At 35.9% G+C, this 27,088-nt stretch overlaps 1 protein-coding gene across 2 annotated transcripts in view; it reads left to right on the top strand.

The window, feature by feature from the left end:
- The window catches only part of LONRF2 (LON peptidase N-terminal domain and ring finger 2), an 89,399-nt gene that overhangs the window by 34,799 nt on the left and 27,512 nt on the right, over positions 1-27,088 (top strand). The window contains exons 2-5 of one of the 2 annotated variants that reach the window (XM_020992856.2): positions 13,277-13,395; positions 21,894-22,016; positions 23,996-24,157; positions 24,938-25,163. In XM_020992856.2, coding sequence (XP_020848515.1) covers positions 13,277-13,395; positions 21,894-22,016; positions 23,996-24,157; positions 24,938-25,163 — 630 coding nt within the window. The remainder of the gene's footprint in view (positions 1-13,276; positions 13,396-21,893; positions 22,017-23,995; positions 24,158-24,937; positions 25,164-27,088) is intronic. The other variant, XM_078146380.1, reaches the window with a different exon arrangement.

Here is a 27,088-nt window from a genome sequence, read left to right as displayed (position 1 = left end):
CACTTTCAGATATTAACCAGTCAAACCAACCCAATGGCAGAAACCACAATTCATATCTTCCTAAAATATAGGCCTGACCATCTCACTACCCAGTTCAACAATCTTCAGGAGCTTCTTACTGCTATCCCCAGTATAAAATGCAAACTCTTCAACTTGGCATTTAAAACCCTTCACAGTTTTGCTCCAGCCTGTCTTTCTAAACTTATTTCACATAATTTCCCCTTTCATGCATGCTCCTTCCTGGCAAATTTGTCTACTTGTTCTTCCCCAGACTCTTCATTCCCCTTCCTTCATCCCTGCTTTTGCCTAGACATCTCATGCCTGAATTAATTATATGCCTGAAATACTTCCTTAGAATCCCAAGGTGGTGACACCTTGGTTAAGCTTTGAGGGAAGCTAAGATTTATCTTTCCTGACCTATTTAGTTCTTAGGCTATCTTCTTTTCTCAAATTATATTATATGTATTTATCTATTTAAATGCATCATTCCTCTGTTAGAATGTAAGATCCTTGAGGGTAGAAACTTTTTTGTTATTGTTTTAACTTGGGGTCCCCAAGGCCTAGTGCTTTGCTAGAGTAAGACACTTAATGCTTGATGAATTGAATTTTTTAAAACTCCAGTTTTTAAAATAGTGGCTAGCAGGTTATCTTCTAGAGAAAACTCATTGTAGAGATTCTGAGTTTTAAGGTTATGTCCTTGACATAAAGCTAAGAACACAACCTAATTTGTTTTGGTGTATTATTTTAGTTGTGGTGGATTTAGTATGGATTTAGTTGTACAAAGCAATTTTTTTTCTCATCCATTAACATTAGATTAGTAACAATTTCTGTCTTTGACATTGCCTACTTCATGATTTCTGTGTAATATTTATAATTTTTTCTCCCCAGTGAATCATTGCGTGTGGTTTTATGATCACATGAAATGGAGCAAGGTCATTTTCCTTCATTTCTCTTTATATGGCAGCCTTTTTGTTATCTAGCTTTGTGTAGAACATGTTAAGCATGGTAGTATATTATCTTGGACTTGGAGTAAAAAGACTTGGGTTCAGATTTTGCCTTGGACTTTTTCTAACTGTATACTCACAGGCAAATAATTTAATTTTTCAGAGCCTCACTTTTCTCATTGGTAAAATGGGGATAATACACTACCTAGTCACAAAAGAGTTGAGAAAAATGCTTTAAATGCTGTTGTTTTATTACTTAGTTTTGACAAAATTAATGTACTCAGAAAATAATTTCTCCAAATGAGAGAAATCACTGAACAAAATTGGAAGGCAGGAGTTGTTCCTAAATTTTCCAGACATACATTGTAAAAGCAATTATACACACAATGGACATAACTTTTGCTGTCTCAGTAGTAAAACACTCTCATTTCCAAAGAGTGTGAGATAATTTTTACACTTAATACTACTGCTTAGCTCATTAATTTTTCTATGGAACTTTTGACTATTTTTATATGTGTATGTATTGTAGACAATTCTTGTTTTATGTATGCAAATTTGACTTTATGTAAAGAATTCTGAAAGAAATCTGCATTCTGAAAAAAAAAACCGTTAATTTTACTGCACAGCATTATATGCCCCCCCCCCTTCTGCCCCTCTGCTCCCTTGGACTCCTCCTTGCATTCCCCAAATAAACCCTACAACTGAAAGCAGAAAAACTGAGAGGCTACTACTGCTGGATTAGGGGTTTGGCTTGAAACTTCCAGTTCCAAGACAGGCCTTTGCTACACCTTTATGTCCAGGACTCCCACTCCCTCTGTCTTTTGTCTGTCTCTCAGGTACGATGTTTCTGTCCCTGGCCCCTGCTGGTCACCCATCCTTTCCTATCTGTGTCCGTGTCCATCCCCCATGTGTGTTCTTCTTGCTTAAGTGCCAATCAAAATCATCCAAGACACTGAGGTGGGATATTTATGTAGATGTTAATAATTCTGTAAAGGTAGAAATGACTTCTTGTGTCTAAGAGACTTTCAATAAATAGTTGTTTCAATGAACTGTAACAAGTGTTAGTAAGATAAGGACACTAACAAATTTGAGATTTGAATTATTCTTTCTTTGTTCTCCCATGATGTCCTTGTCAGTGGATTTTTGTCTTTAGTTATATTTCTCCTTCCTTAAACAATGTCTTGAATTTATTCAATTCTCTAAGGAAAATAACAATGCAAGACAGCTGTAGGTGGTAATAGGCAGGAGAGTGATTATTTAAGGACTCAGTTGTTCAAATTGTAGTTGGCTAAAACCTAATGCCATTTACTTTCATTATACCTACTGGGGCTTCTTCTCATGGTATTTTTGTGGAAAAGATGGAAAGATGTGGGATAATTCAATTATGTTAATCTGTAACAGGTTGAGTCAACCAAATAGTAATCACTAATGATGATGCCAGCTTGGAGGGGGGGGGTCACTAGTGGAGTGCTCTAAGATCTGGGTGGTTCCTGTGCTGTTTAACATTTTTGTCAGTAACTTGAATAAAAGCAGATGACACACAGTGGGAGGAATAATCAACTCAGTAGATGACAAGAGGCAGGATCCAAAAAAGTACTGACAGATTAGAATGCTGAGACAATCAACAGAATGAAATTTGTTACAAGTAAATGTAAAGACCTACAGTAGGTCAAGTAGATTTTTTTAAAAAAAACTCAAGTAGAGAGGGCAGCTAGGTGGTGCAGTGGATAGAGCACTGACCCTGAAGTCAGGAGGATCTGAGTTCAAATCTGGCCTCAGACACATAACAATTGACACTTACTAGCTGTGTGACCTGGTCAAGTCACTTAACCCCAGTTGCCTAAAAAATAAAAAAAATAAATAAAAACTCAAGTAGAAAATGGGGTAGATGTTGCTAGACAGCAGTTTCTCTGGGAGAAAAAGAAAGAAAAATAAAAGAGACTTGAAGAGATATGGTAGTGGTCTGATATCCTGATGAGTCAACAGGGTGATAGGGTAAAAACAGAACTCAACCTGAGTCTTCATATTATTTCTCCCTAGACTACAACTGAAGTTGAGAGCTACTGCTGAATCATGTTGTTCACTTAGAACTCATTTTTCAATAGCAGTTGAGCAGTGGATAAAAGTAAATAAATATGCATTGAATTAGGAGAGGAAAGATGAATGAGCTGGCAACATCCTGAAGGCTATCCTAGAAAATGGAAAAATAAATGAGTTTCTTTTTTGTTATTACATAAATAATTTTTACTTGGGTTTAGTTACTGCATTTCCTGTGTGCTGTACACTGAAGAGGTATTCTTGGTGAACTACTAGGATAAAATCGTGTCACAACTTTTTCATGGGTCTTTTAGTTGCCATAGTATTTAGATATAAATGCTTAGATTGATGGCTGCTGTCCATTTCTTCTCTCTGCAAAGCACCTGAGCCTCACTGAGCCTCCATTTCTTCATGCATAAATTGGGCAGAATGCTATTAATGTGGAGACCATAGAGCTAAATTGAAAGATAACCATACGTTTTAGAGTTGTTTTGAAAGAAGTATCCTGTGGCAGAGAATTGGAAATTGAGGGGATGCCCACCAATTGGGGAATGGCTGAAGAAGTTGTGGTATATGAATATAATGGAATACTATTGCGCTATAAGAAATGATGAACAGGCAGACTTCAGAAAAACCTGGAAAGACTTATTTATATGAACTGATGCTTAGTGAAGTGAGCAGAACGAGGAGAACATTGTACACAGGAACAGCCACATTGTATGATGACTGACTTTGATAGACTTAGCTCTTCTCAGCAATGCAAGGATCTGGGACAACTATATAAGACTCACTATGGAAAAAGATATCCACATCCAGAGAAAGAACTATGGAATCTGAATGCAGATGGAAACATACTATTTGCTCTCCTTTGTGTTGACGGGGTGCAAAACCACAGCGTTGAAGTTAGAATGAAGACTAAGAAGTCCTTGAATTTAGTTAAGATATTGTTACTAACTTTGAAAAGCAGTTTTAGTTGAGCAGTGCCATCACAAACTGAATTGCAAGGATCTGAGAAACAACTGAGAGGTGAGGAAATGGAGACAATTGTAAATGACACTTTCTGGGAATTTGGTAGTGAAAGGGAAATGAGATATATAATTTGAGGGACCAGATAAGGTTAAATCAAGATTTACTTAAGGATTGTTGGTAGGTAATTAGCCAATGGAAAAAGGAGAGATTGAAGATGAAAGAGGAGGAAGAAAGGAGTAGGCAAGCTTCTTGAGGAAATCAAGAAGAGTGATCAGGGGTGCAAGGGGAGGGCTGTTAGTCTTGGCGAAGTGAAAGCCCAACTCACTATTAGAGACTAGAGCAAAGGTGAGAATGAGGTGATAAAATGGGTTTCAGGAGTATAGAGTGATGAGAAGTTCTTGATGTATTGCCTCTTTTCTCAGTAAAGTAGGAAGTTAAGTTCTCCACTGAGAAGGACAGAAGAAGAGATGTTGAACAGAGAGAAGGTTTGGAATAACTGCTTTGGAGAGTGTTGGAGATCCAATCAGAAAAGAGTGAAAGGATTTTTGTGCATCTGTGAGGACCCAGTTTAGATAAGATAAGTTTTAGTTAACCCAGGCAGTAAAGCTGTGTGACTTTTTTCAGCAGCATTTGGCTTAGGCACATTGCAACAGAGAAGGTAGGTATGTAGGGGTAACTGGGGTTTGGTTTTGACAAGGCATTGCTGATAAGACAAGAGGAAGGGATTCATGGGTGGCTGTTAGTGTATGGCAGCTCTTCTCAAATTTTTTGGTCTCAGATCCCCTTTACCTCTTAAAAATTATTCCTACCCATACTGTTGTGCTATAAGAAATGATGAACAGGCAGATTTCAGAAAAACCTGAAAAGGCTTGAATGAACTGATGCTGAGTGAAGTGAGCAGAACCAGAAGAACATTGTACACAGTAACAGTCAGATTGTGTGATGACTTAACTATGATAGACTCATTTCTTCTTAGCAATGCAAGGATCCAAGACAACTCCAAAGGACTCAGGATGGAAAATACTGTGCACATCCAGAAAAAGAATTATGGAGTCCAAATGCAGATCAAAGCATATTATTTGCTCTCTCTTTTTTCCTTTTGTTTCTTCTTTCTTGTAGTTTCTCTCATTGGTTCTAATTTTTCTTTACAACATGACTAATGTGAAAATAGGTTCAACATGAATGTATATGTAGAACCTATATTAAATGGCATGCCATCTTGGGGGAAGGGGAGAGATGGGGAGAAAATTTGGACTCAAAATCTTATGGAAATGAATGTTGAAAACTAAAAATAAGTAAATTTTAAAAAATTATTCCTACTCTCTCCCCCAAAGATCTTTTTGTTTACATTCATTTTATCTATTGATACTTACTACATTAGAAATTTAAAATTTTAGTGTTATTATGAAAATAGTTTTGACCTCAAGGACCCCCTAAAAGAGTGTTGGGGATCCAGGGGGGTTGGTTCCCTGGACCACATTTTGAGAACCAGTGGTGTAGAGTTAGACTGATCAGAAACTCAAGGTCAAGACTCTGAATGGAAGAAAGGGAGGTTTAGAGTGGAGGTAATGGATTTCTAAAACAGGGAGGGGTGGAGTTAAATGGAACTTAGGCTAAGGATGGATGAATGAATGAATTAATGAAAAAGCATTAAGCTTACTATTTGCAAAGCACAAGGCTGAGCTTTAGCGGTACAAAACAAAAAGCAAGACAGTCTTTTCTCTCAAAGATCTTCCTATTCCCCAGATAAATATAAGACCACACATAGAAGACATTTCAACTACAAGTCCAATGGAAGGGTCCAGTGGTCCTTAGAGTTTGTCCTTTCCATTAACAAAACCCATATTTATTCCTAATATTGAGTCATTTGACTGTACCTAGAACTTCAGGCATGAAAACTTTCTTTTCTGGGTTTTTGGTAACTGTTTCTGAGGAGGTGGATTCTATGGCACCTGTAGACATAGCTGACATGTCACCTCTCCCCAAAAGTTACTGTCCTGAACAATGTCTGCAGGAGTCAAGATGGTAGCAGGGTTGATGGTCTGATTGTTGATAGGAACTATTCTCTGGGCTGGTAGTTTACAATTCTTCTTTTGAAAACTGTTTGTTATTTGTCTTTGACTTTTTATCTACTGGAAATGGCTTATATATTTGTATTTTCTCTATGTCTTTAATAGCAGACCCTTATCAGAGATAGTTGATTCAAAGGTTTTTCCTCTCTATTGACAGCTTCCCTTCTTATCCTAGTTATGTTGAGTTTGTTAATGCATGAGCTTTCTGATTTCATGTAATTAAAATTATCTGTTTTATCTTTTGTAGTTGCCTTTGATCCTTTAGTTAGGAAGTCTTCCCCCTACCTATAGCTCTGAGAGGTACCTGATCTTGTTCTCCAACTTTTTTTTTTAATAATGTAAGATATTAGTCTGAAACTAATTTTTGCCAAACTTCTTTTACGTGCAAGACAGTATTTTAATGAGAGCTATCCAAAAGTAGAATAGTCTCCTCATAAGAGTAAGTTTCTCATTACTGTCAGCCTCCAAGATCCTCTATGGGAGGTTGGATCAAATCTCTCTCTTTCATTTTGATGATAGCACTGTCCTCCATTCACACATGTTGGAACTTCAAAGTAATCTTTGATTCTTCTCTTTTTCTTGTCTTTGATAGTCAGTTAGTTTCCAGGACCTATTGATTCTATTGCCACAGCAGCTCTTTCATCTGTCCATTTCTTTTTACTCTTGAATTCACTTGGCCTAAACTCTAAGTCTCCTCTAACCTGTGCTATTATAATAGTCCTGTAGTTGATCTCCCTGCTTTCGTACTCTCCACTCTCTTGCCTACACATAAAGTTGTCAAAATAATCTGCTTAAGGTACAGGTCTAACCAGGTCACTCTCCTGTTCAAAAGCCTCCAGTAACGTCCTATTGGTTTTAGATTAAAATACAAATTCCTTGGCTCATCATTAAAAACCTTCTGTAATCTGGCAGCAACTGTTTCAGTTGTCTTTTTATCTCCAGTATCTAGTACAGTTTCTTGTTTGATTAAATTGAAATTTGAAAGTTCTTTCAATACTCTTGGATATAATTTGACTAGATGTAATGACCTGTGCTCATTGAAAGATGCTCTTTTACCATCTCATTACTCATGCATAGCAAGAAGCTTAAGTTTCAGGTCCTTGTTAAGTACTGTTGTTATTGTTATTGTAACTCTGAGTCTTAAGGTTATTCTCCTTGTTGGAGAAAACAAAAGCACGATGGGAATTGAGTAGTTCTGCCTTCTTTCTGACATATTATCAGTTTATCTTTCTTAGTCTTCCATTTGGTCCCATCATAGCTAATCACTAATATTCATAGAAAGCTCCAATTTATTCAAGGCTTTAAGCATTTCTGACATTGTTATAAAATCAAAAGTCCCTACATTAGCTTTATCTTTACCTGTCATTTTTTTCTGTCTTCTGCACATATTTTTAAAATCTAAATTGGTCAGTAAGTAATCTGTACAGCCATAGATCCTGATAGAGATCGCACAGAATCCTGAACCCAAGAGCCTTGGGGGTGTTTCCAGCTCACAGCCATCATCCTGGAAAAAAAAAAAACTTGTGGAAATGTAGCCTCGAAACTACTCCTGTAGGTGCCACAGTCACATCTACTGAAGACTCAGGAAACAGAGTTCTTAGCACTTTCAAATGACTCAGCATCAGAAACTGATATTTTATCAGTGGAAATGGCATTAAAGAAGAAGCATTACCATCTGCTTTCTGCTGCCCTGTAAGAACCAAGGGATTTTTCCATCTGACCCGCAGCTGAAACCTTCCATCTGGGTTATCTCCTTCATTAGAATGAGCTCTGTGAGAGCAGGGACTGTTTTTTTTTTTTTACTTTTGGTATCTCCAGCACTTAGCACAGTGTTTTGCACATAGTTAACACTTAATAAATGCTTCATTCATTAATTCATTTGGATAACTCTCCTGTTTTCTTCTTCATTTGGAATCAATTAAATGTGTGTCATAACAGTTTTGCTCAAGAGCCTTTGAGTACATGTACCTTGTAGAATCTTTAGGACATGGAATTTTCAACCCATCCTTTCTCTGAATTCTTTGAGATCTACTCATAGAGTCTTAAGACTGTGCCTCTTGTTCATACTTTCATGGCCTCGCCAAGATATCATTTCCTTTCAAGGTTCCTGTCATTACCACTTAGGTGAGCTGTTCTTCAAAAAGAGCACTTCCTTTTGCCCCTACCCTGCCACATTATTGCTCCTTTTCCTCCCTGCTTATATCCCTACCCAAGAGCTCTTTTGCCATGCTTCTCTCTCATTTCATAGATTTCTGAACATAGTACATCATCTTGATATGTGCTGCTTCACCACCCCTTTTCTCTACTGCCACGTTGTAGTAATGAATCATATCCCTCTAATTTGTAGTAGTCTCTATGAGGTAAAGTTTACCTCATTAAATTCAAACTTCATTTTGTTTATTGTGATCCTTGTTCTCTACATTTTTTGTCATTCAGTAGTTCATTTGTGTCTGACTCTGTGACCCCTTGGACCATAGCATGCCAGGCTCTTCTTTCCTCAGCTGTCTCCCAAAGTCTGTCCAAGCTCATGCACTGTCCATCTCATCCTCTGCCATCCTTTTCTCCTTTTGCCTTCAATCTTTCCCAACATCAGGGTCTTTTACAGTAAGTCCCATCTTCTCATTGTGTGGCCATTAAGTTTCAGCTTCATTATTTGTCCTTCCAATGAATAGTCTGAAATATTTTTTTGCAGTATTGACTGATTTGATTTCCTTGTCCAAAGAATTCTCAAAAGTCTTCTCCAGGACCACCATTCTAAAATGTTGATTCTGTAGAACTCAGCTTTCCTTATAGTCTAACTCTCACAGACATACATTACTATTGAAAAACCATACCTTTGATTATATGGACTTTCGTTGGCAATGTGATGTCTGCTTTTTAGTATTCTGTCAAGGTTTGTCATAGCTTTTCTTTCAAGGAGCAAGCATCTTTTAATTTCATGGCTACAGTCACCATCTGCAGTGATCATTGAGCTCAAGAATATAAAATCTGACACTGCTTCCATTTGTTCTTCCTCTATTTGCCAGAAAGTAATGGGGACCAGTTGCCAAGATCATAGTTTTTTGTTTGGTTTTGGTTTTGGTTTTTATATTAAGCTTCAAGATGGCTCTTATGCTCTCCCCTTTCATTCTCACCAAGAGGCTTCTTAATTTCTCTTCACTTTCTTCCATCAGAGTGACATTGTCTATATGTCTTATGTTGTTAATATTTCTCTCAGCAACCTTAATTCTGGATTTGATTCATCTAACCAGGAATATCACATGATGTACTCTTCATTTAAATTAAATAAAGTGAGAGTATACAGCCTTCTCATACTCCTTTTACAACCTTAAAACAATCAGTTGCTCCATGTTTGGTTCTAACTGTTGTTTCTTGACCCACAGACAGGTTCCTCAGGAGACAAGTAAAATGATCTAGTATACCCACCTCTTTGAGGACTTGCCACATTTTGTTGTGTTCTACACAATCAAAGGCTTATTGTAGTTAATGAAGCAAAAGTAGATTTTTTTTTCCTGAAACTCCCTTGCTTGCTTTCTCCATAGTAATTTGGTCACTAGTTCCACTGCCTCTTTGAAAACCAGCTTGTTCTCCTAGAAATTCTCAGTTCACATATTACTGAAGCCTAGATTGCAGAATCTTAAGTGTAACTTTGCTGGCATGTGAAATGAGTGCAATTGTTATTTGAACATTCTTTAGCAATGCCCTTCTTTAGGATTGGGATGCAAATGGATTCTTTTTCAATGCAGTGGTCTGTTGAGTTTTCCAAATTTGCTGGTGTATTGAATGTGCAGCACTTTATTGTTGCTGTTGTTAACAGCACACTGATAGATATTTAAAGCCATGTTATTATTGTCCTTCTTCCTGGATACTGTCTCCTATGAATTACTGGATGTTTTTCTGCAGCTGTGTTCTATCAAGTCCAACCATGAAGGGAAGTCACCACCTGGAGGGACATAGGATTCATTTGTTAAGTCTTGCTTTCTACCTGTCATTTCATAGTGCCATGTGTCACCCCACCAGCATGCCCCACCCCCAGTAGGTGTGACTGTTGACAGATTGGGCCTAACCTGGGTGGCAGCAAGCAGAGTTCATCAGTCACACTGAATAAGGTGCAGAGAGTCCAAAGGCAGAGGGCATAGAGGATAGGGTGGGAGAGGGAGGCAGAAAGCATAGGAAACAACAGATGGGGGAAGGAGAAGGACAAATAAAGTCACTGACATTACTGTGGATCAGAGTTGGGAACACTTTGGAAGCAGGGACCCATAGCAGTAGGAGTAATGCTCAAGGGGCAAGATTTTGGGGTCTTATTTTTATGGGATTCTAGTAAGAGGAAGGTGGATTAAGTCTTAATCCACGCCCTCTGAGGGTTGCTTCGTTAACACATCAATGTCATCTGAAAATTAGCAAGACAATTTGAGGGTTGCTTCATTAACATAAAGTTATTCTGGCTTTATTGGGTGTCTGGTACTCATCTGCATCTTGCTGGCTGAGGGCCCTTTGTTGGGGTCTGCCTGGCTTCTCTTAATGTAGAATTTAGTCTCTGAATGTGGCCTTAATGAATTGATGAGGCAGTTTTGGCAAGTGGCTTCTTTGTTTCCTTCTTACATTCTTAATTCCTATTTCCTATTTGTTATTATCTTACACTGGCTACTTACATATTTACTTATGACACTACTATTGGAATGGTCACGGTGACAATAAGACAATAACAAGATACAATTTTAACATAAGCTGCTATTCTCTAAAATGGTTCATCAGATTTTAAAAATAGAGCTATTACTTTGGAGAATATATGTATATATATACACGTATACATACATGTATATATATATATAATATGTATATGTGTGTATATATACATACACACATATATCTACCAAATATATATAGAATATACATTCTGTATTCTATAAACATATACATATATACACATCTGTATATGTGTGTATATATAATTTGGATTTGCATGTAATTGAATTCATTAATATTGAGCATGAATACCCTTCCCTTTCTCCATGAAAATCCAAGGTTGGCAAACTGGCCCTAATAAAATCTGGCCCACTTCCTGTTTTTGTATGGCCTTTGAGGAAAGATTGGTTTTTAAACTTTTTTTAATGGTTGAAAAAAATAAATAGAAAAATGATGTTTTGTGATGTGAAAATTAAATTAACATTTCAATGTCAATAAATACAATTTTATTAGAACACAAGTGTATTCATTCCTTTACTGTTGTCTCTATCTGCTTTCATCTACAGTGGCAGAGTTGAATAGCTGTAAGACCACATGTGGCGCTCTGATTACTTCCCACTACGGTTTGGTGTACTACAAATTACAATGATGCAGTTTTAACTCCAGTGTTTCAAGTGTCATATGTATCATTGTTACTTATTTTATTTATTTTTTTTATCACCAGTACATACCAATCATGTTAAGACAAGAAAAAAAAATTATTTTTTATTATATTTTTATTTAATTATGATTTTTTAAAGCTTAATGCCAAATTGAAATTCTTCTGAATGAGAAGAACTTCCCTCAACCACTATTATCAAACATCATATGCTGAATGGTTTTGGAAATTAGCTTTTGCTTGCAGACTTGAGAATATTTCTTAATGAATTCAACCTAAAATTAGAAGGGAAAACAGTGCTTATGTGTGAAATTTATATTCTTTAAAGTAAATTAACATGACGACTAATGTTTGAATCACAAGCATTGTCAAGTTTTTTAATACACTTTCCGTGCTGTCAAAAGCTAAAACATAGAAAACAGATTGCCATTCCCACACAGATTTGTAGTGATGTATTTTCTGAGCTCAAACTACAGTGCTACCAGTGTTTTCAGACCTTGACGCAAGTTTGAAAGAAATTCCTATATTTCAAAATTCATTTAATTTTGTAGTTAAGGAGCTTCTACTTAACTTTCAATGTAAAATGATTAATTTGTAACATAATGACATCCCAAAAAGCAAATATCAAGCAAAGACTCTAATAAAACCCTATAAATGTCTTCCAGGTGATTAATTTGCTTAATTAAAATCATATGACATCAACATTTGACAATACCTATCTGTGTAAACCTTTAGTAATAGTTGTGAGATGTGGGAGATGCTTGCACAGGACTGCTTAGCATAGCATGCCTGCATCCAAGAAGGTATTCTGCTCTGTGAGCAAAGCAGAATTGTAGTATCACAAAGGAAATGTGAGATGTGCAAAAACCTCCATCCCAAATGTTCAGATGGACTATTTGTGCCCAACCTCTTATCCTAAAAGTCAGAATACCATTCCCATTAGTAGACCTGTATTACAAAAAAATACGCACCATTATCATTATATTGTGAATTTCATCAAAAAAATTAAGGAAATTTGTTTTCTCTCTTTTTCTGTGTCTTTTCCTTTCCAAGTTTTCATTCTTTGGTGCTATGCTTAGTTATGTTCCCAGAAGCATAGCCCTCATTACAATTTTAAAAGTTGACATATATTATAGTGAGACAAAAGTAGAGTTATTAAACAGAGCCCGCATAATGCCCTCGTCTGTCCTGGATTTGCTACTTTCCTGTACTCATTTGCCTAACCAATTTTTTGAGTGCTATCAGTGAACAGAAAAAGGCTTTCCTATTACTGCCATTCTTGCCAGTGTGAAAGCATGTCTGTGGTAGTAGATGAGCAATTCTTAGTAATACCCCATACCCCCACCCATTTGAAGGGTAAGTAGAGGAAAGGAAGTTTTCTTCCCTTTTGCATATAAGAAGAAAGTATATGGTTTGTTTTCTGTGTTCACACAAGAAAATCAGGTTTATTACACATAGGGAAACAAATTAAGTCATCAACATTATGAATATCTCGGGTATAATTATTGACAATCTCTTGTGAGTTATTTTCTTTGTCCTTTGTAGCTGTTGACTTTAAGCTACATAATTCATCAATTAATAGTTTAGATTATTTTAGCTAAGGTATTTGTAATGATAATTCACTTTGGCTACCGAACTGAAGTTTTGGATATTTTTGTGTGTGTATATGCATATGCTTTCTGACATTTTAAGTATTTATGGATATCTGAAAGAGTTTATATAAAAGCCTATTAATCACACTACCCTAGTGCTCACTAAGGAAATACATACAATTTATTGAAGGTATGTAGGAAGAATTATTTTTGCTTTCATTTTAATGTTTATTTTCTAGGTATTTGAAGATTTTCAGGTAGTTTACATTAGAATCAGTACTTTTAATTAGTTTTTTTTCCCTTTGTTTATTCCAGCTCCTGGTGACAGTTTGTTAACAGTACAACGAGCAGAATTATGCACAGTCATGAAGAAGTATACTCAAGCCCTTCATGATGCAGACATAGTTTGCAGAAGTAAACCCCTATGGCCAAAGGTATTATTTCTTGATTTTGAATGGAAAATAATTTATCTGCAAGAGGAATAGTACTTTTGTCTAGGAAACCTTTTAAAAAAAGAGAGATAATTGACATTAAGTACATATGGACAATAGCAGTTTCTACATAATTACACAAGTATCTTTATGAATTATTGTGCTTTTACTAATCAGGTTAAAAGACATAGTCTTGGCCTTCCTAGAAACTTTACCTAATATATCACTAATTTGGACAGATGCTAAATGACATATGGATAACTGAATAAATATTAGTCAACTATAATCTCTAAACAAAGTTAAGTAAGCATTTTGTGGAGTGGTAAGTGAAGAAGTATACTAGGAATTCCACGTTTAAGCAGTATAACTGGTTTTATAACTTAAAGTGTAAATGTAAATAATATTGAAGTGTGACATTTAGAGACAGTACACTTGTATTGTAGACAGGTTTAAATAAAGGAAAAAATGATTAAGAAAAACAGAGAATTTATGCTAGAGAAATAGTGTTAATGAGAATGTTTGACTTTGGCCCCAGATCTTGTAAGTAAGGAGATTAGTATTTTCCCCACACTGGCAGAAAAAGGAATATTAGTAAATAACAATAGTCCAACAATGGTAACTTAAATTAGATTTAATGGATTTCAGGAAGCCAAAGATGGAAATATGTAGAAACTTTCTAAACTTGTCATTTAAAGCCTCTCCAATATCCATCTGTATTTTGAATTCTTAAACTAAAAAATTCATTATCTTCCTGTCATCCAAGAAATACCAAGCGGTGTTGTAAAAAGAACCCTTGCTGTGGAGTCATAAATCCTACATTCAAATCATGCTTCAAAGAGTATCATTGTAATGGTCACAGGAGGTAAATCACTTAACTTTTCTGGGCCTCCCTTTCCTTGCCTGTAAAATGAGATTGAACTAGATTGATATTTCTTACTGATCTAAATCTAAATCTGATCTTGTTAATCATGTGTTAACTAAAGAATTTTTTGTCCTGTTTTATTTTCTATTCTTGGGAATCAGTGTTTATCAATCATGTAGAATAAGGGAAACATATAAATTGAAATATAGCAATTCTTTTCAAATGAATGAAGCCCATTAAGTGATTGTATTATAAGAAACCACATACCTTTGGAATCATAGAAAGTTGAAAGATACCTTAGAGATCATCTAGTTAATCCAGCTCCTTTATTTTGTTTTTTAAATTAATTTTATTTTTAAAAAAATTAACAAGCAGTTATTTTCTTTCCTTCCTATGCCCTTTACTTTTACCCCTGGACAAAAAAAAAAAGTGAAAACAAAAGCAAAACCCTTATAACAAATGTGCAAAGTCAGATGAAACAAATTGTAGCATTGGCCACATCCAAAAACTTATGTCTCATTCTACATATGGAATTCAACACCTCTCTGTAAGGAGATGGGTAACCTTCTTCATCTTTGGTGTTCTGAAATCTTAGTTGGTCATTTTGTTGATCATGTATCATGTAAATTGTTCTCCTGCTCACTCACTCTGCATTAGTTCATACAAGTCTTTCCAGGTTCCTCTGAAACTGTCCCTTTCATCATTTCTTATGATACAATAATATTCCATTACATTCATCTGCCATAATTTATTCAGCCATTCTCCAATTGATCAAGCCTCTTTATTTTAGGATCAAAGAGGCCCAGTAGCGTGGAGCTAGAATTTGAATTCAGCTGTCTTCTAAGTACAGTGCTTGTTCCAGTATGTCTCATGGCCTTCTCACCATCCTTTAACTGTACTTCTGTTTCTAAATTATATTGTTTCTTATTTTAGTCTTGAAGGAAAAATGTAAGCTTAGGAATGATAGAGTGTGTCTAAAAGCAAAAATTATCCTCCATACTTTTACTTTGTGGCTTAATGAAGTTGAAGAAGCCACATTCAGAAGAGAATGTGAACCTATCTATAAGCATGTAATTAGAGATTTAGATTTTAGATTTAGCTGTTAAATAATTAAGCCAGCTTGTGGATCTTTAGTTTGGGGGAACTTGATAATACGTGATGTTCTGTCATAATGACTTGCCTCCTCTGGGGTTCAACTTATGATTCATAGCTAGTGAAGAAGAGGAACAGCTATGGCTCCTAGGAAGTCACTAGGATGGAGTGGGCAAAGAAAGGAGGTGTTGTATCTTCTACCATGGTGGAGTCATTCTAGAAAAGTTGTGGAATTTGCTGCTATCATAGAATTAGAACAGGTATCATCTACGAACATCCACATCTGAACTTTGAAGATGTTTCTGTATTTGTAGAATGAAGGCATTGAACTACATCTCTGAGGTTCTTTCTACCTCTAATTCCTATAATCCCAACAGATGATCTCTCCAGGAAGACTTCTGATGATGGAGAATTCCGTTTTTTTCTCAAAGTACTCCATCCTACTTAGAACAGTTTTAATTGTCAGAAAGTTTTTCTTGTAGTCCAATAATTTTTAAATTGTCTCACCTGGATCGATTTTCCAGGTCAGTTGTTTTACCGATGAGGTATTTTATGTTTTCATCTATTTTTTCATTTTTTTGTTTCTGTTTGACTGATTCTTGCTCTCTCATAGAGTCATTAGTTTCCATTTGTCCAATTCTAGTTTTTAACAGATTGTTTTCTTCTGTTAGTTTTTGTACTTCCTTCTCCAGTTGGCCAATTGTGTTTTTAAGGGATTTGTTTTCTTCAGTGTATTTTTTTCCAGTTGGCCAGTTGTATTTTTTAAGGACTCTTCTATCTCTCTCATTAGACTTTTAAAATCCTTCTTGAGCTCTTCTAAGAAGGCTTTTTGGGCTTCAGACCAGTTCATATTCTCTTTTGATGTTGCAGATGTGGGTTTGTTGACAATGTTGTCCTTTTCAGAATTTCTGTCTTGATCTTCACTCTTCTCATAATATGCATCTATGGTATATTTCTTTTTACTCATGATTTCATTATCCCCCAGCCTTTAAAGAGATTGAGCTCTCCTGCTGGGGAACAGAAGGCACTGACCCAAGCTTCTTGTGTTGGGAGCCTAGGTCTTGGTCCCTGGCTTTGTGTGCTGGGGCCTCTTATGTTGGCATTTGGAGGCTGTAGGTTTCTGGCAGCTTACCTTGTGTTGGGTTGAAATCAGCAAGGCTGGAACTTTCAGGCAATTCTAGGTTACCTGCTTTTCCTTTCCTTTAGCTTTCTTCTGCTCCTTTTAGATGGGTGCTGCAGGGTGTTTATCTGCCTGGGGTCCCTTACATTGCTGCCTCCTTTGTTTTCTACTAAAGCACTGGGAGATTCCTTTGAGGTATAGTGCTGAGGCACCTGGTAGTTTTCTGAGCTGGTTTCCACCATTTCCTCTGCCCTCACTGAGGCACTTGGAGGTTCAGATGTTGGTGTTTGCCTGCTCTACCACCTGGGCTTCAGGATCTCCTGCTGGTTGACAGTTGGAGGCTGTAGGGTTCTGGCAACTTACCTGGTGTTGGATTGGAATCAGCAAGTCTGGGACTTTAGGAAGACTCTAGGTTGCTTTCTTCAGCTCCTTCCAGATGAATGCTGCAGGGTATTTATCTGCCTGGGGCCCTTTGTGGTGCTGTTTCCCTTATTTTTGCTAAGGCACTGGGAGACCCATTTTCTGGGCTGCTGCACTGCTGTTCCTTGTCTTTCTTCTTCTTTTTTTTTTTTTTCTGGGGTGATATTTTCTGGGTTTTCAGAGGTTGATAGGAGACAGTGAGAGCAACTACCTTTTTGCTCTGCCATCTTGGCTCCCAGAAGTGGAAGTTCCCAGAAAGTTTTTCTTAACTGAAACTAAAGTCTTCCTTCTTGTACTACTGTACATTGGTCCTAGTTCTGTTTGGGCCTTATTTCTAGAAGTAACCTTTTTCACATGGAAAAATGTCATTTAGAGTTACTGTAGCAATTTCTTTTTTTTTCTTGAAGACTCTTTGGACTTTTTTGCATGTGTTCAATTGAAAAAACAGTTCTCTGTTAAGTGCCTACTAGGTGTTGAGGGCATAAAAACAAAAATAAACACATTTTACCCTTAAGGAGCTTAAATTTGATTAGATATTCCAGCTCCAATTTGGAACTATACCCAAAGGACTACAAAAATGTGCATACCTTTGACCAACCAATACCACTAACTAGGTCTGTATCTCAAAAAAGATTTTTTTAAAAGAGAGAAAATGACTTATTTGTGCACAGATGTTTATAACAACTCTTTTTGTGGTGGCAAAGAATTGGAAATAGAGATGTCCATCAATTGGGGAATTGCTGAACAAGTTGTGTATGATTATGATGGAATACTATCATGTTACAAGAAATGATGAGCAGGATGTTCTCAGAAAAACCTGGAAATACTTACATGAACTGATGCAAAGTGAAATAAGCAGAACCAGGAGAACATTGTACATAACAGCAATATTTTGGGATGATCTACTGTGAATAACTTAGCTATTTTCAACAACATAGTCATCCAAGACAGTTCTGAAGGACTTATGATGAAAGGTGCTATCCATTTCCAGAGAAAGAACTGGTGGAGCCTGAATGCAGATCAAAGATACTTTTTCTTTACTTTCTTCATTTTTTCTTTTTCTTTTCTTTTCTCTCTCTCTCTCTTTTTTTTTTGGTCTGTGTTTTCTTTACGGAATGACTTGCGCGGAAATGTGTTTTGCAAGACTACATATATAAAACCAACGTCATTGCTTGCCTTCTCAATGAAAGTGGAAGGGGGAGAGAGGGAGAGAATTTGGAACCCAAAATTTTTTTTAAAAGAATGTTAAAATTTTTTTTACAGATAATTGGGAAAAAATAAAATGCTAAATTAAAAAAAAAAAAAAGATGTGTCAGCTCCAGTGCAACTATCTATGTAATTTCCATCTATCTGGTCTTTCTCAGATATGGCAATTGCAAACTATCCTGAAAGGAAAAAAAAAGTTCAATTCTAAGAAAAAAAGAAACTACTACCCTTCCTGAATTATCAATTATTGAAATTTCTTTTTTAAAAATTTATGATTTGCAACATTCATTTAATACGAAATTTGAGTTCTGGATTCTCTCCTTCCCTCCAGCCCTTCAATCCATTGAGAAGGAAAGCAATATGATATAAGTTATACATGTTAAATGGTGCAAAGTATATTTCTGTATTAGCCATGTTGCAAAGTAACAACAAGAAGAATAAAGAAAGTAAAAACAAAAATTATACTCCAGTCTGCACCTAGACTTTATCAGTTCAGTTGCTGGAGGTGAATAGGAGTTTTCTTCATGAGTCCTTCTTAATGTTTTTGGATCATTGTATTGATCAGAGTAGCTAAGTCTTTCACAGTTGATCTTCCTTAAAATATTGATGTGTCTGTGTACAGTCTTCTGGTTCTGCTCACTTCACTTTGTATCAGTTCACATAAATCTTCCCAGGTTTTTCTGGAACCATCCTGCTTATCTTTTCTTGTAGAACAATTGTATTCTAGCACACTCATACCACAGCTTATTCAGCCATTCCCCATTCAGCCATGGAATTTCTTAGAAATAGTTTAGTTCATCTCCTTCATTTTACAGTTTAAACACCACACACACACACACACACACAAACACAAACTAAGGCCCAGAGAGAATAAGGGAGATAACCAACTAATTGATTTTGGAACCATTAGAACTCAAATCTCTTCATTCACAGTCCACTGCTCTTTTAAATGTCACATGAAGCCATTCACTGAGAGTTCCCTCTTCTCCATCTCACATTATCCAAATATCTTCTCCCACTATTTCCTCCTTCACTCTTGTATCACATGAAGTGGTGGCCCATTTCTCTGCCAAGCAAAATCTCTTGCTTGAACAAGTGATCCCATTCTAGCTTATCTTTTCCAGTAGATTGTTTCCACTATCATCCCCACTCATTAATCTCTAATCTCTCCCTGTCTGACTGCTTCCCTGCTGCATAGAAACATACTCGTGTCTTTCCCATCCATTAAAATACTCACTTGATCCATCCATCCCTACTAGATATCATCCTATATCTTGCTACTCTTCATAGCTAAACTTCTTCACAAAGCTGCCTACAGTCAGTGCCTCCTCTTCCTTTCCTTTTACCCTTTTCTTAGCTCTCTACAGTCTGATTTCTGACCTCATAATTCAAATGAAACTACTGTCTCCAGTTACCTACGATCAAATCTTAACTACTAAATCTGTCATCGGCCTTTTATTCATCTTTATCTTTCCGACCTTGTTACAGCATTTAACACTGTTGATCATCTTCTTTTCCTTGATATTCTCTTCTGTCTTAAGTTTTCATGACACTGCTCTTTCCTGGTTCTCCTCCTGCTTGTGTGACCATTTCTTTTCAGTCTCCTGTGCTGGATCTTTATCTCAGTCAAGTCCATTAAACATGAGTGTCCCACATGGTTATGTCCTGTGTCCTTTTCTCTTCTTTTTGCCCTCTATATTATTTTTGCTTGGTGATCTCAAGTCTCCTCATATTCAATGATCATTTTTATACAAATATATATATTTGTTTTGCACCTCTTATCTGCCAGTGCTAAACACTGGGAATGCAGATAAGACAAAGACAATCCTTGCCCTCAAGTATCTTACAATCTAATGGGGAGGGACAGCTCACAAAAAGAAGCTAGAATAGGAGCAGGGGGAACCAAGGAATAACTGGTGGTAGGGCATCTTGTTCCAAAAAGTTGAAGCCCAACAGAACTATGGATTCTTCATGACTTCCCTATTGCTGTGGAGAGAGTATCACCATCCTTAGTCCCCGAGGCTGATAACCTAACTGTCATCCTCAACTTCTCTCATCCCTTATTTCCAGTCTGTTGTCAAATCTTGTCAGTTTTACATTTGTAATTTTCCTCCTATACATTCCCTTCTCTCCTTACTTTGGACTGCTATGATAGCCTGTTGCTTGGTCTCTCTGCCGCAAGTTTCTCTCCATTTCACCCTGTCTTCTACTCAGCTGCCAAAATGATCTTTCTTAAAGCATGTGTCTGACCATGTTACCCTTTACCTCCTCAATAAACTCCAGCAGGCCCCTACCACTTCCAGCACGCAATAGGAAATCTTCTTTTAGCTTTCAGAGTCAGTCAGTAAACATTTATTAAGTGCCAGGCCCTGTGCTATGTGTTGGGAATATATATATTTTTTAAAAAAAGGCAAAGATAGTTCCTGCCTTCTAGGAGCTCTCAATTTAATGAGGAAAAAAACAAGCAAAATAATATGTTACAAATAAGCTATACAAGGTAAATACGAAATAATTAAAAGAAGGAAGGCATCAGAAGTAAAAGGGGGTGGGAAAAGTTTCCTACAGAAGGTGGGATTTTAGTTGAGACTTGAGGGAGGCCAGGAGGCAGAGATGAACCCCTTATAATCTGGCCCTCTTACTTTTTCATTCTTCTTACATTTTAGTAATCTTCCATAATCTTCCATAATCCAGTGATGCTGCCCTCCTTGCTGTTCTTTACATACAACACTCCACCTCCTGACTTGGTTCCTTTTCACTGAGTCTCCAATGCCTGAAATTCTCTCCCTCTTCATTTTTGCCTCCTGACTCTCCTGGCTTCTATCTAGTCTCAGTTAAAATTCCACCTCTTTCAAAAGGCTTTTTATAGTCTTTCTGGTGCTAGTGTATTTGTTCAGTGATTATCTCCAATTTATGTTCTGTGTGTTGTGTGTGTTTTTAATGAAAATGGTTGCCTTTGATTTAAAATTAGAATAAGCAAATTAGTTAAAGTCTACTTGTTCTAAGCTAAATTGACAAAATAAATCACAAGAGAAAATGACATGTATGACATATAGCAGAGACTTTAAAAAATATAGGGCTGAAACTGGGGAACTATTGCTAACATGTGTAATCCCTTATTAATAGCTTATATGCCCAGAGCACAGTCATTTTTTTTATATGAAAACCTTGAATTGAGACAATGTGAAGAATGTGGGGGGAAAAAAAGAACTATAGAGTGATTTTAATTTTGATTTTGGAAAAATCTATGTGAACATATAACAAGTTACTAATCACTTAAACCAGAATATTCCACTGAGGAAAAAAAGATGGCATACTCTCTGTAAGGAATTAAGTCTAATTTGTTTGGTGAAAAGTACAACAATTTGAAACTCAAATGAGGTAAATTTGTGATAAATGAAAAGAAGTCCTGCTTCTTTTCAAGCAGACACTGGTAAAACATGTAAATTAATTTAAAAATATATAAAATATATGTGTATTCCTCTTAGCAAAAACTGAGCTATCAGGTTGGCCTTAGAACAGTCAAGCCTCCTATATGTAGTTTGTCTCTTCCAGCTATAAAATACTAGAAGTTCCTTCATAATCTAGTAAGTAGATAGTTTGGAGAAATTTAGACTTTAATAACTTGGCATTGACTTTGTCAAAGGAATATAGTAGAAGTCATTCACACATGGCTCATTTATTTTAAAATTTGCTTAACAAATTAGTTTCAGTGATTATTCTTCAAGCTTATTATTCTTAAAGTAGGATGAATTACATGCATATTGCATTTTAAGTATTTATCTTTTTGTTTGCTACAAATAGGGACATTATGTGAAAGCTCAGGCTCTTTCTGGATTGGGAAGAAATGAGGAGGCATTGAAGGAGTTTCTCTATTGTGTTGCCTTAAATCCTGCACGAGGAATAATAAAGAAAGAAGCCCAAAAGGTAGAGTGATTATTTGAATGTGTTTGTTTTTTTTCTTAAAATTGGGCTGCATTTTTTCTTTTTCTTTTTTTAAGGTTTTATTGTTTTATTTATTTTGTGAATAAATTTGTGACATATTTTCCAATTGCATTTTTTGATGCTGATTTTTTAAATTTTGAGTTCCAAATTCTCCCCTCCTTACTGTCTCCCCCACCCATTGAACAGGCAAGCAATATATTAATTATACATGTGAAGTCATGCAAAAGTTAGCCATGTTGTCAAACAAAAAGCAAGCAGCATAAAGTGAAAAGGGGATGCTTCAATCTGCACTGAGTTCATCAATTCTTTCTCTGAAGACGGATAACCTTTTTCATCGTGGGTCCTTTGGAATTATTTTGGATCACTGTATTGATCAGAGTAGCTAAGTCTTTTCAGAATTTGATCATTGTTACACTATTGTTGTTACTGTGTACAGTGTTCTCTTGGTTCTACTCACTTCACTTTTCATCAGCTCAGAAAGTCTTCCCAGGTTTTTCCCAAACCATCCTGCTTATCATTTCTTTTAGTACAGTGGTATTCCATCACAATCATATACCACAAGTTGTTCAGCCATTCTCCAGTTGATGAGCATCCCCTCAATTTCCAGTTCTTTGCCATTGGGATGCATTTATAAGTTCTACATTTTTTCTTAAACTTAGCTATTAAGAAGCACTTTCTCTACATTCTATTAATTTAAGAATTTTACTATTCTTGTATCTGAGTTGGATACCCTTTTCCCCCTCTATGGCCAATAGTGCCTTATGGTAGTAGATACACGTGACTTAATTCTGTGTGAAATAATGATAATATAGTAGGGGAAATAGAGACTTAATGTGATGCAATAGGCATGGATGTCTAGATCATTTTCCCCTGGCGTGAATAACTGAAGTAACTACAGTTTTTATAGTTGGGGACAAAAATTCAATCTCAATAAATTTTTCATTGTATCATATATTTGTTCTAAAAAAAAAAAATCACTCAGGGGCCACCTTTCTGATGCTGAGTCTTTTTGCGTTTAACTAGACTGGTTCTAGGACCAACAACAATAGTCTGTTGTTGGAGCTTTCTCAAAGCCTCTCCAGTTTGGTATAGACTGCCAGAGCTTGTGTTTCACTGGCATAGCCTTCAAAAACTCAAGCTTGCTTCCATGCCATCATCAGTGTGATGTTAGTGGAAATAAGATTTGAGCATAAAGGGCATAAATATGTTATTGAGAATATTTATTTATGAGATGTTTCCAATAATGAGAATGAGAAACAATAAATAAATAATCTCAGTTTACCAAAAGAACAAGAGAAGAGCCTTTAACACATTGGGTAGATCTTTTATGGAGGATTTATGGGAAAACATGGACAAGATCAAGTGTTGATAATGCATAGAATGGGGAGGTGTGATGGGGTGGTAGTCTGCATTAGTGGAGAAAACACACCAAGGAAATGATGGATACCTCAAAGTGTCTTAGTGTTGCAGTATATTAATGCAGTTTAAATGAATTTACCTGAATTTCTTTTTTTTTAGCAATTATTCAGATTTTCACTTATAAGCGTAATATAGGTCAACTTTTTGTTAGAATTTTTTCCCATAACAGCCTGGTACTTCAGAGAGAGATAATTGTTTCTTATTCATAAAAATACTCTAAGAAACTTTTGTCATATGAATCCAGTAGCAGATGCTTAAACATCAGACGACCAGGTACTGTAACTACTTAAAGTTGAGGAGATTAGAATTTAATTGCAAATATTCTCTGTGAGAAAATCAGCTCTATTTTGGGGAAGATATTTTTAACCTTAGATTTTTATTTGTTTTTGTTTTGTTTTTCATCTGCACAATATATGGCAGTTCTTTTAGGAGTTATTTAGACAAAACATCTTTTAGACTTCATAATCTATAAGCTTCCTGAGGTATGTTGTCTCTGAAAATATGGTGGCCCCAAATATTTTCTTTTCTTTGTAATTATTTAGATAATGTGTGAAGTGTTTTTCCCAGCTTTGGAAAATGTACATGAAAATTTAACATCTTCCTTTCGAAGTCGAACACCTTACACCAGATTGAAACCTAAATTTACGAGTAACAAAAATACCCAGTCTGAACTACGAGATGATTCTAGTGCAGGATGTTCTAAGGTAGGAAGTCCCTACGTTTTTTGGTATAGTCTTGATTTAATACTGCTGTAGTATTCTAAAAATATTTAGCAAAATAATTAAGAGATTAAGTACAACATGAAAAATCTACAAATAATCCTTGAGCTCTGCTTAGCTTTAGTTTGTGTCTTATTGTAATACCAATTAAGGTACTGCATTTTGTAACATCTGGGTTGTGAAAGTTAGGTAATTTGGAAGATGTCAAGGAGAGTGATGAAAATTATAGTAAGTGCACATTTTTATGACATTTTAAGGTTTTGTGCACATCAAAATGTTCCCAAAAGAACTCTGTGAAGTGGCTATTACAAGTGTTATTACTCCTACTTTATAGAAGAGGAAACTGAGGTTTGGAAAATTTAAGTAACCTCCCCATGGTAGCCAAGTTGTTAAGTGTCAGAGGAGAATTTTAATTCAAGAATCTTGTAACTAAGTTCCGAATCCTTTGTGCAATACCTCATAAATAACTCAAGAAAGGGTTAAAAGAAATGACCTTTGAAAGAAAAAAGTTGAATTGTATTATTTTGCCTGGAGAAGAGAAATCGGAGGGAATACTTTGAAATTTGAGAAGATTTCTTTGTGTAGAAGAATGGAGCTCAGTTGGTTTTCTGAAGAAATCCTCACCATGAAAATCTGGCATTTTAAGGTCTAATAGCAGTTGAAGCAGGTTACAGAAGAAGATTGTAAGCTCTTGTTTCTTTAAAATCACTAAGCTTTTTTTTCCTGATATTGCCCCTTTAAATTGTTTATATCTTTTATTCCCAGGATTCTTTGTTCCAATTCAATAAAACTGTGTCCCATGAGTCTGATGTCTGTCAAAACTCTGATTCTTCGGTTTCACATCATGTACTCGATCAACATTTTGAAGATAAAAAAAAGACTTTTAAAACAGCCTTTTCCAGTGTATGTAGCACTAGTTTAAAGAGAGAGTTTCCCACTGATTTGGAAGATGTACAGAATCTGAACGTCCCTAACAAAATTTCCAAGGAAGGTTAGTGGCCTACAGTTCATTGGAGGATGTGACTTCAAAGCATTGAGTATTAAGTTCTGGTGTGTATCTTAAAAGGGGTGGTAAGAAGGATATACTCTATTATATTTGTTTTTATACTGTAGCAAATTGAATAAAGTTTGTACAGCTTTGTGGTTCAATCCTTCCAGTTTTACCCCTCCTCAAAAAAAAACTTTGAAAAACTCATAGCATTATTGAGTTAAAAAAATATACATATAGTACAGTGTTGTGAAAGGGAGAAAGAAGAAATGAAAACTTCCTCAGTGGTGGCAGCTGGGCAGAAGTACTTATTAGGTTCTTGGTCTGGGCATAAATTTAATGATTTCCCAAAGTGAAGTTTTCCCACACTTCACAAGCTACTAAAACTTCATAAGCATGTTTTTGCTACAGATTACAAACTACTAAGAAATCATAATTGTTTAAATATTACATACTGACTCAAGAGTGATAAAGGCCTTCAGAGCATTGGCATTTTCTTCAGTTGTTTTGTGTAAGAAATGCTTGCGTGTTGTTTTCTTTCACATATAATTATTTACTTTCATCTATTTTAAATAATTTGTTGTGCTTGTCATCATAACATAACATGAATCAGATGTTCTATTAATATGCCAGATGATTTGTTTTCTCTCCCTTAAAGAAGAAGGTGCAAAACAAATCTCTTTCTGTATTTTAATAGCTGAAATGGTAATGTCTTTCAGGGGTGGGGAACCTGTGGCCTCAAGGCCACATGCAGCCCTCTAGGTCTTCAGTGTGTTCTTTTGACTGATTCCAGACATCACAGATTCTGTCTGGATTCAGTCAGAGTGCTGCACCTAAGGACCTAGAGGGCCACATGTGGCCTCCAGGATACAAGTTCTTTACTCTTGAATACCATCACTCTTCATCAAACCAATTAAATTTTTAGAAATAAGGAGTCCAGAAAGCAGAGTTCATTTCTGTGATGTTTCTTGCAATGTGATCAGGTTAGGTATATCCCAGCTAATTATGTCCAGTTAAAGTTGGAGAGGATCAAAATTCCTGATAGTGTGGGGAGTATTTGGAAGTAGAACTTTCATCTAAGTTAAAAAGAGTGATTACTATGAGGTTTGTGGGTTTTTTTCCCAATTACGTATAGTTTTGTTTCTAAACTTGCAGAATTTAAGCTGTGGTAAATTGAATTTAAAATTATATCACTGTGTGATGATCAATACGAACTCATGTTAATAAATATCTCTATTAAAAAGACACATTGACATGATGGATTGAAATCCACATTGGACAAAAATCTTTCAGTTATTAGTTTCGAATTTTAATTCCTAAGTCAGTCTGAAAATATCACAACAGCAACAACAACGTCAGAACTTCTAGTAAGTAGTAAATTAGCTGATTTAATTCCTTTATTTCACTTGCTCATATTCTAAGGCCATTAATTACCACTGAAGAGAACAAATGATTACTAATGATAGATACCATTAGCTGTCACGTTAACTAGGATTGATTTTTAAGGCAGATAGCTCATAAATAATTTTTAGGGCTAGTTTAAATCTATGTGATTGTGTACATGATCATAATTTCTATGTGCTTGCTAACTAAAAGAGGAGCAATGTACTTAACCTGTTATCAAGCCTGCTATCTGATCTTTCTAATTCTTTTTTTTTTTGGTGAGGCAGTTGGGATTAAGTGACTTGCCGAGAGTCACACAGCCAGGAAATGTTCTGTGTCTGAGGCCAGATTTGAACCAGGTCCTCCTAACTCCAGGGTCAATGCTCTCTCCACTGTGTCACCTAGCTGCCCCATTATCTTTCTAATTCTATAAAACTTATTTATGTTGAATTTACATACTGCTTTTATTCCAAAGAAAGGATACATGTTGCATTTTGTTATTCAAATGCGCTTGACTTAAATGTTATTAATAATGTTGTCATTTT

The sequence above is a fragment of the Phascolarctos cinereus genome, unplaced genomic scaffold, assembly GCF_003287225.1.
Source record: "Phascolarctos cinereus isolate Bilbo 61053 unplaced genomic scaffold, phaCin_HiC Scaffold_726;HRSCAF=1367, whole genome shotgun sequence".
In the NCBI taxonomy this organism is placed as follows: domain Eukaryota; kingdom Metazoa; phylum Chordata; class Mammalia; order Diprotodontia; family Phascolarctidae; genus Phascolarctos; species Phascolarctos cinereus.
Note: the sequence above shows the minus strand (reverse complement) of the source record. Positions and strands in the feature narration are given on the sequence as shown.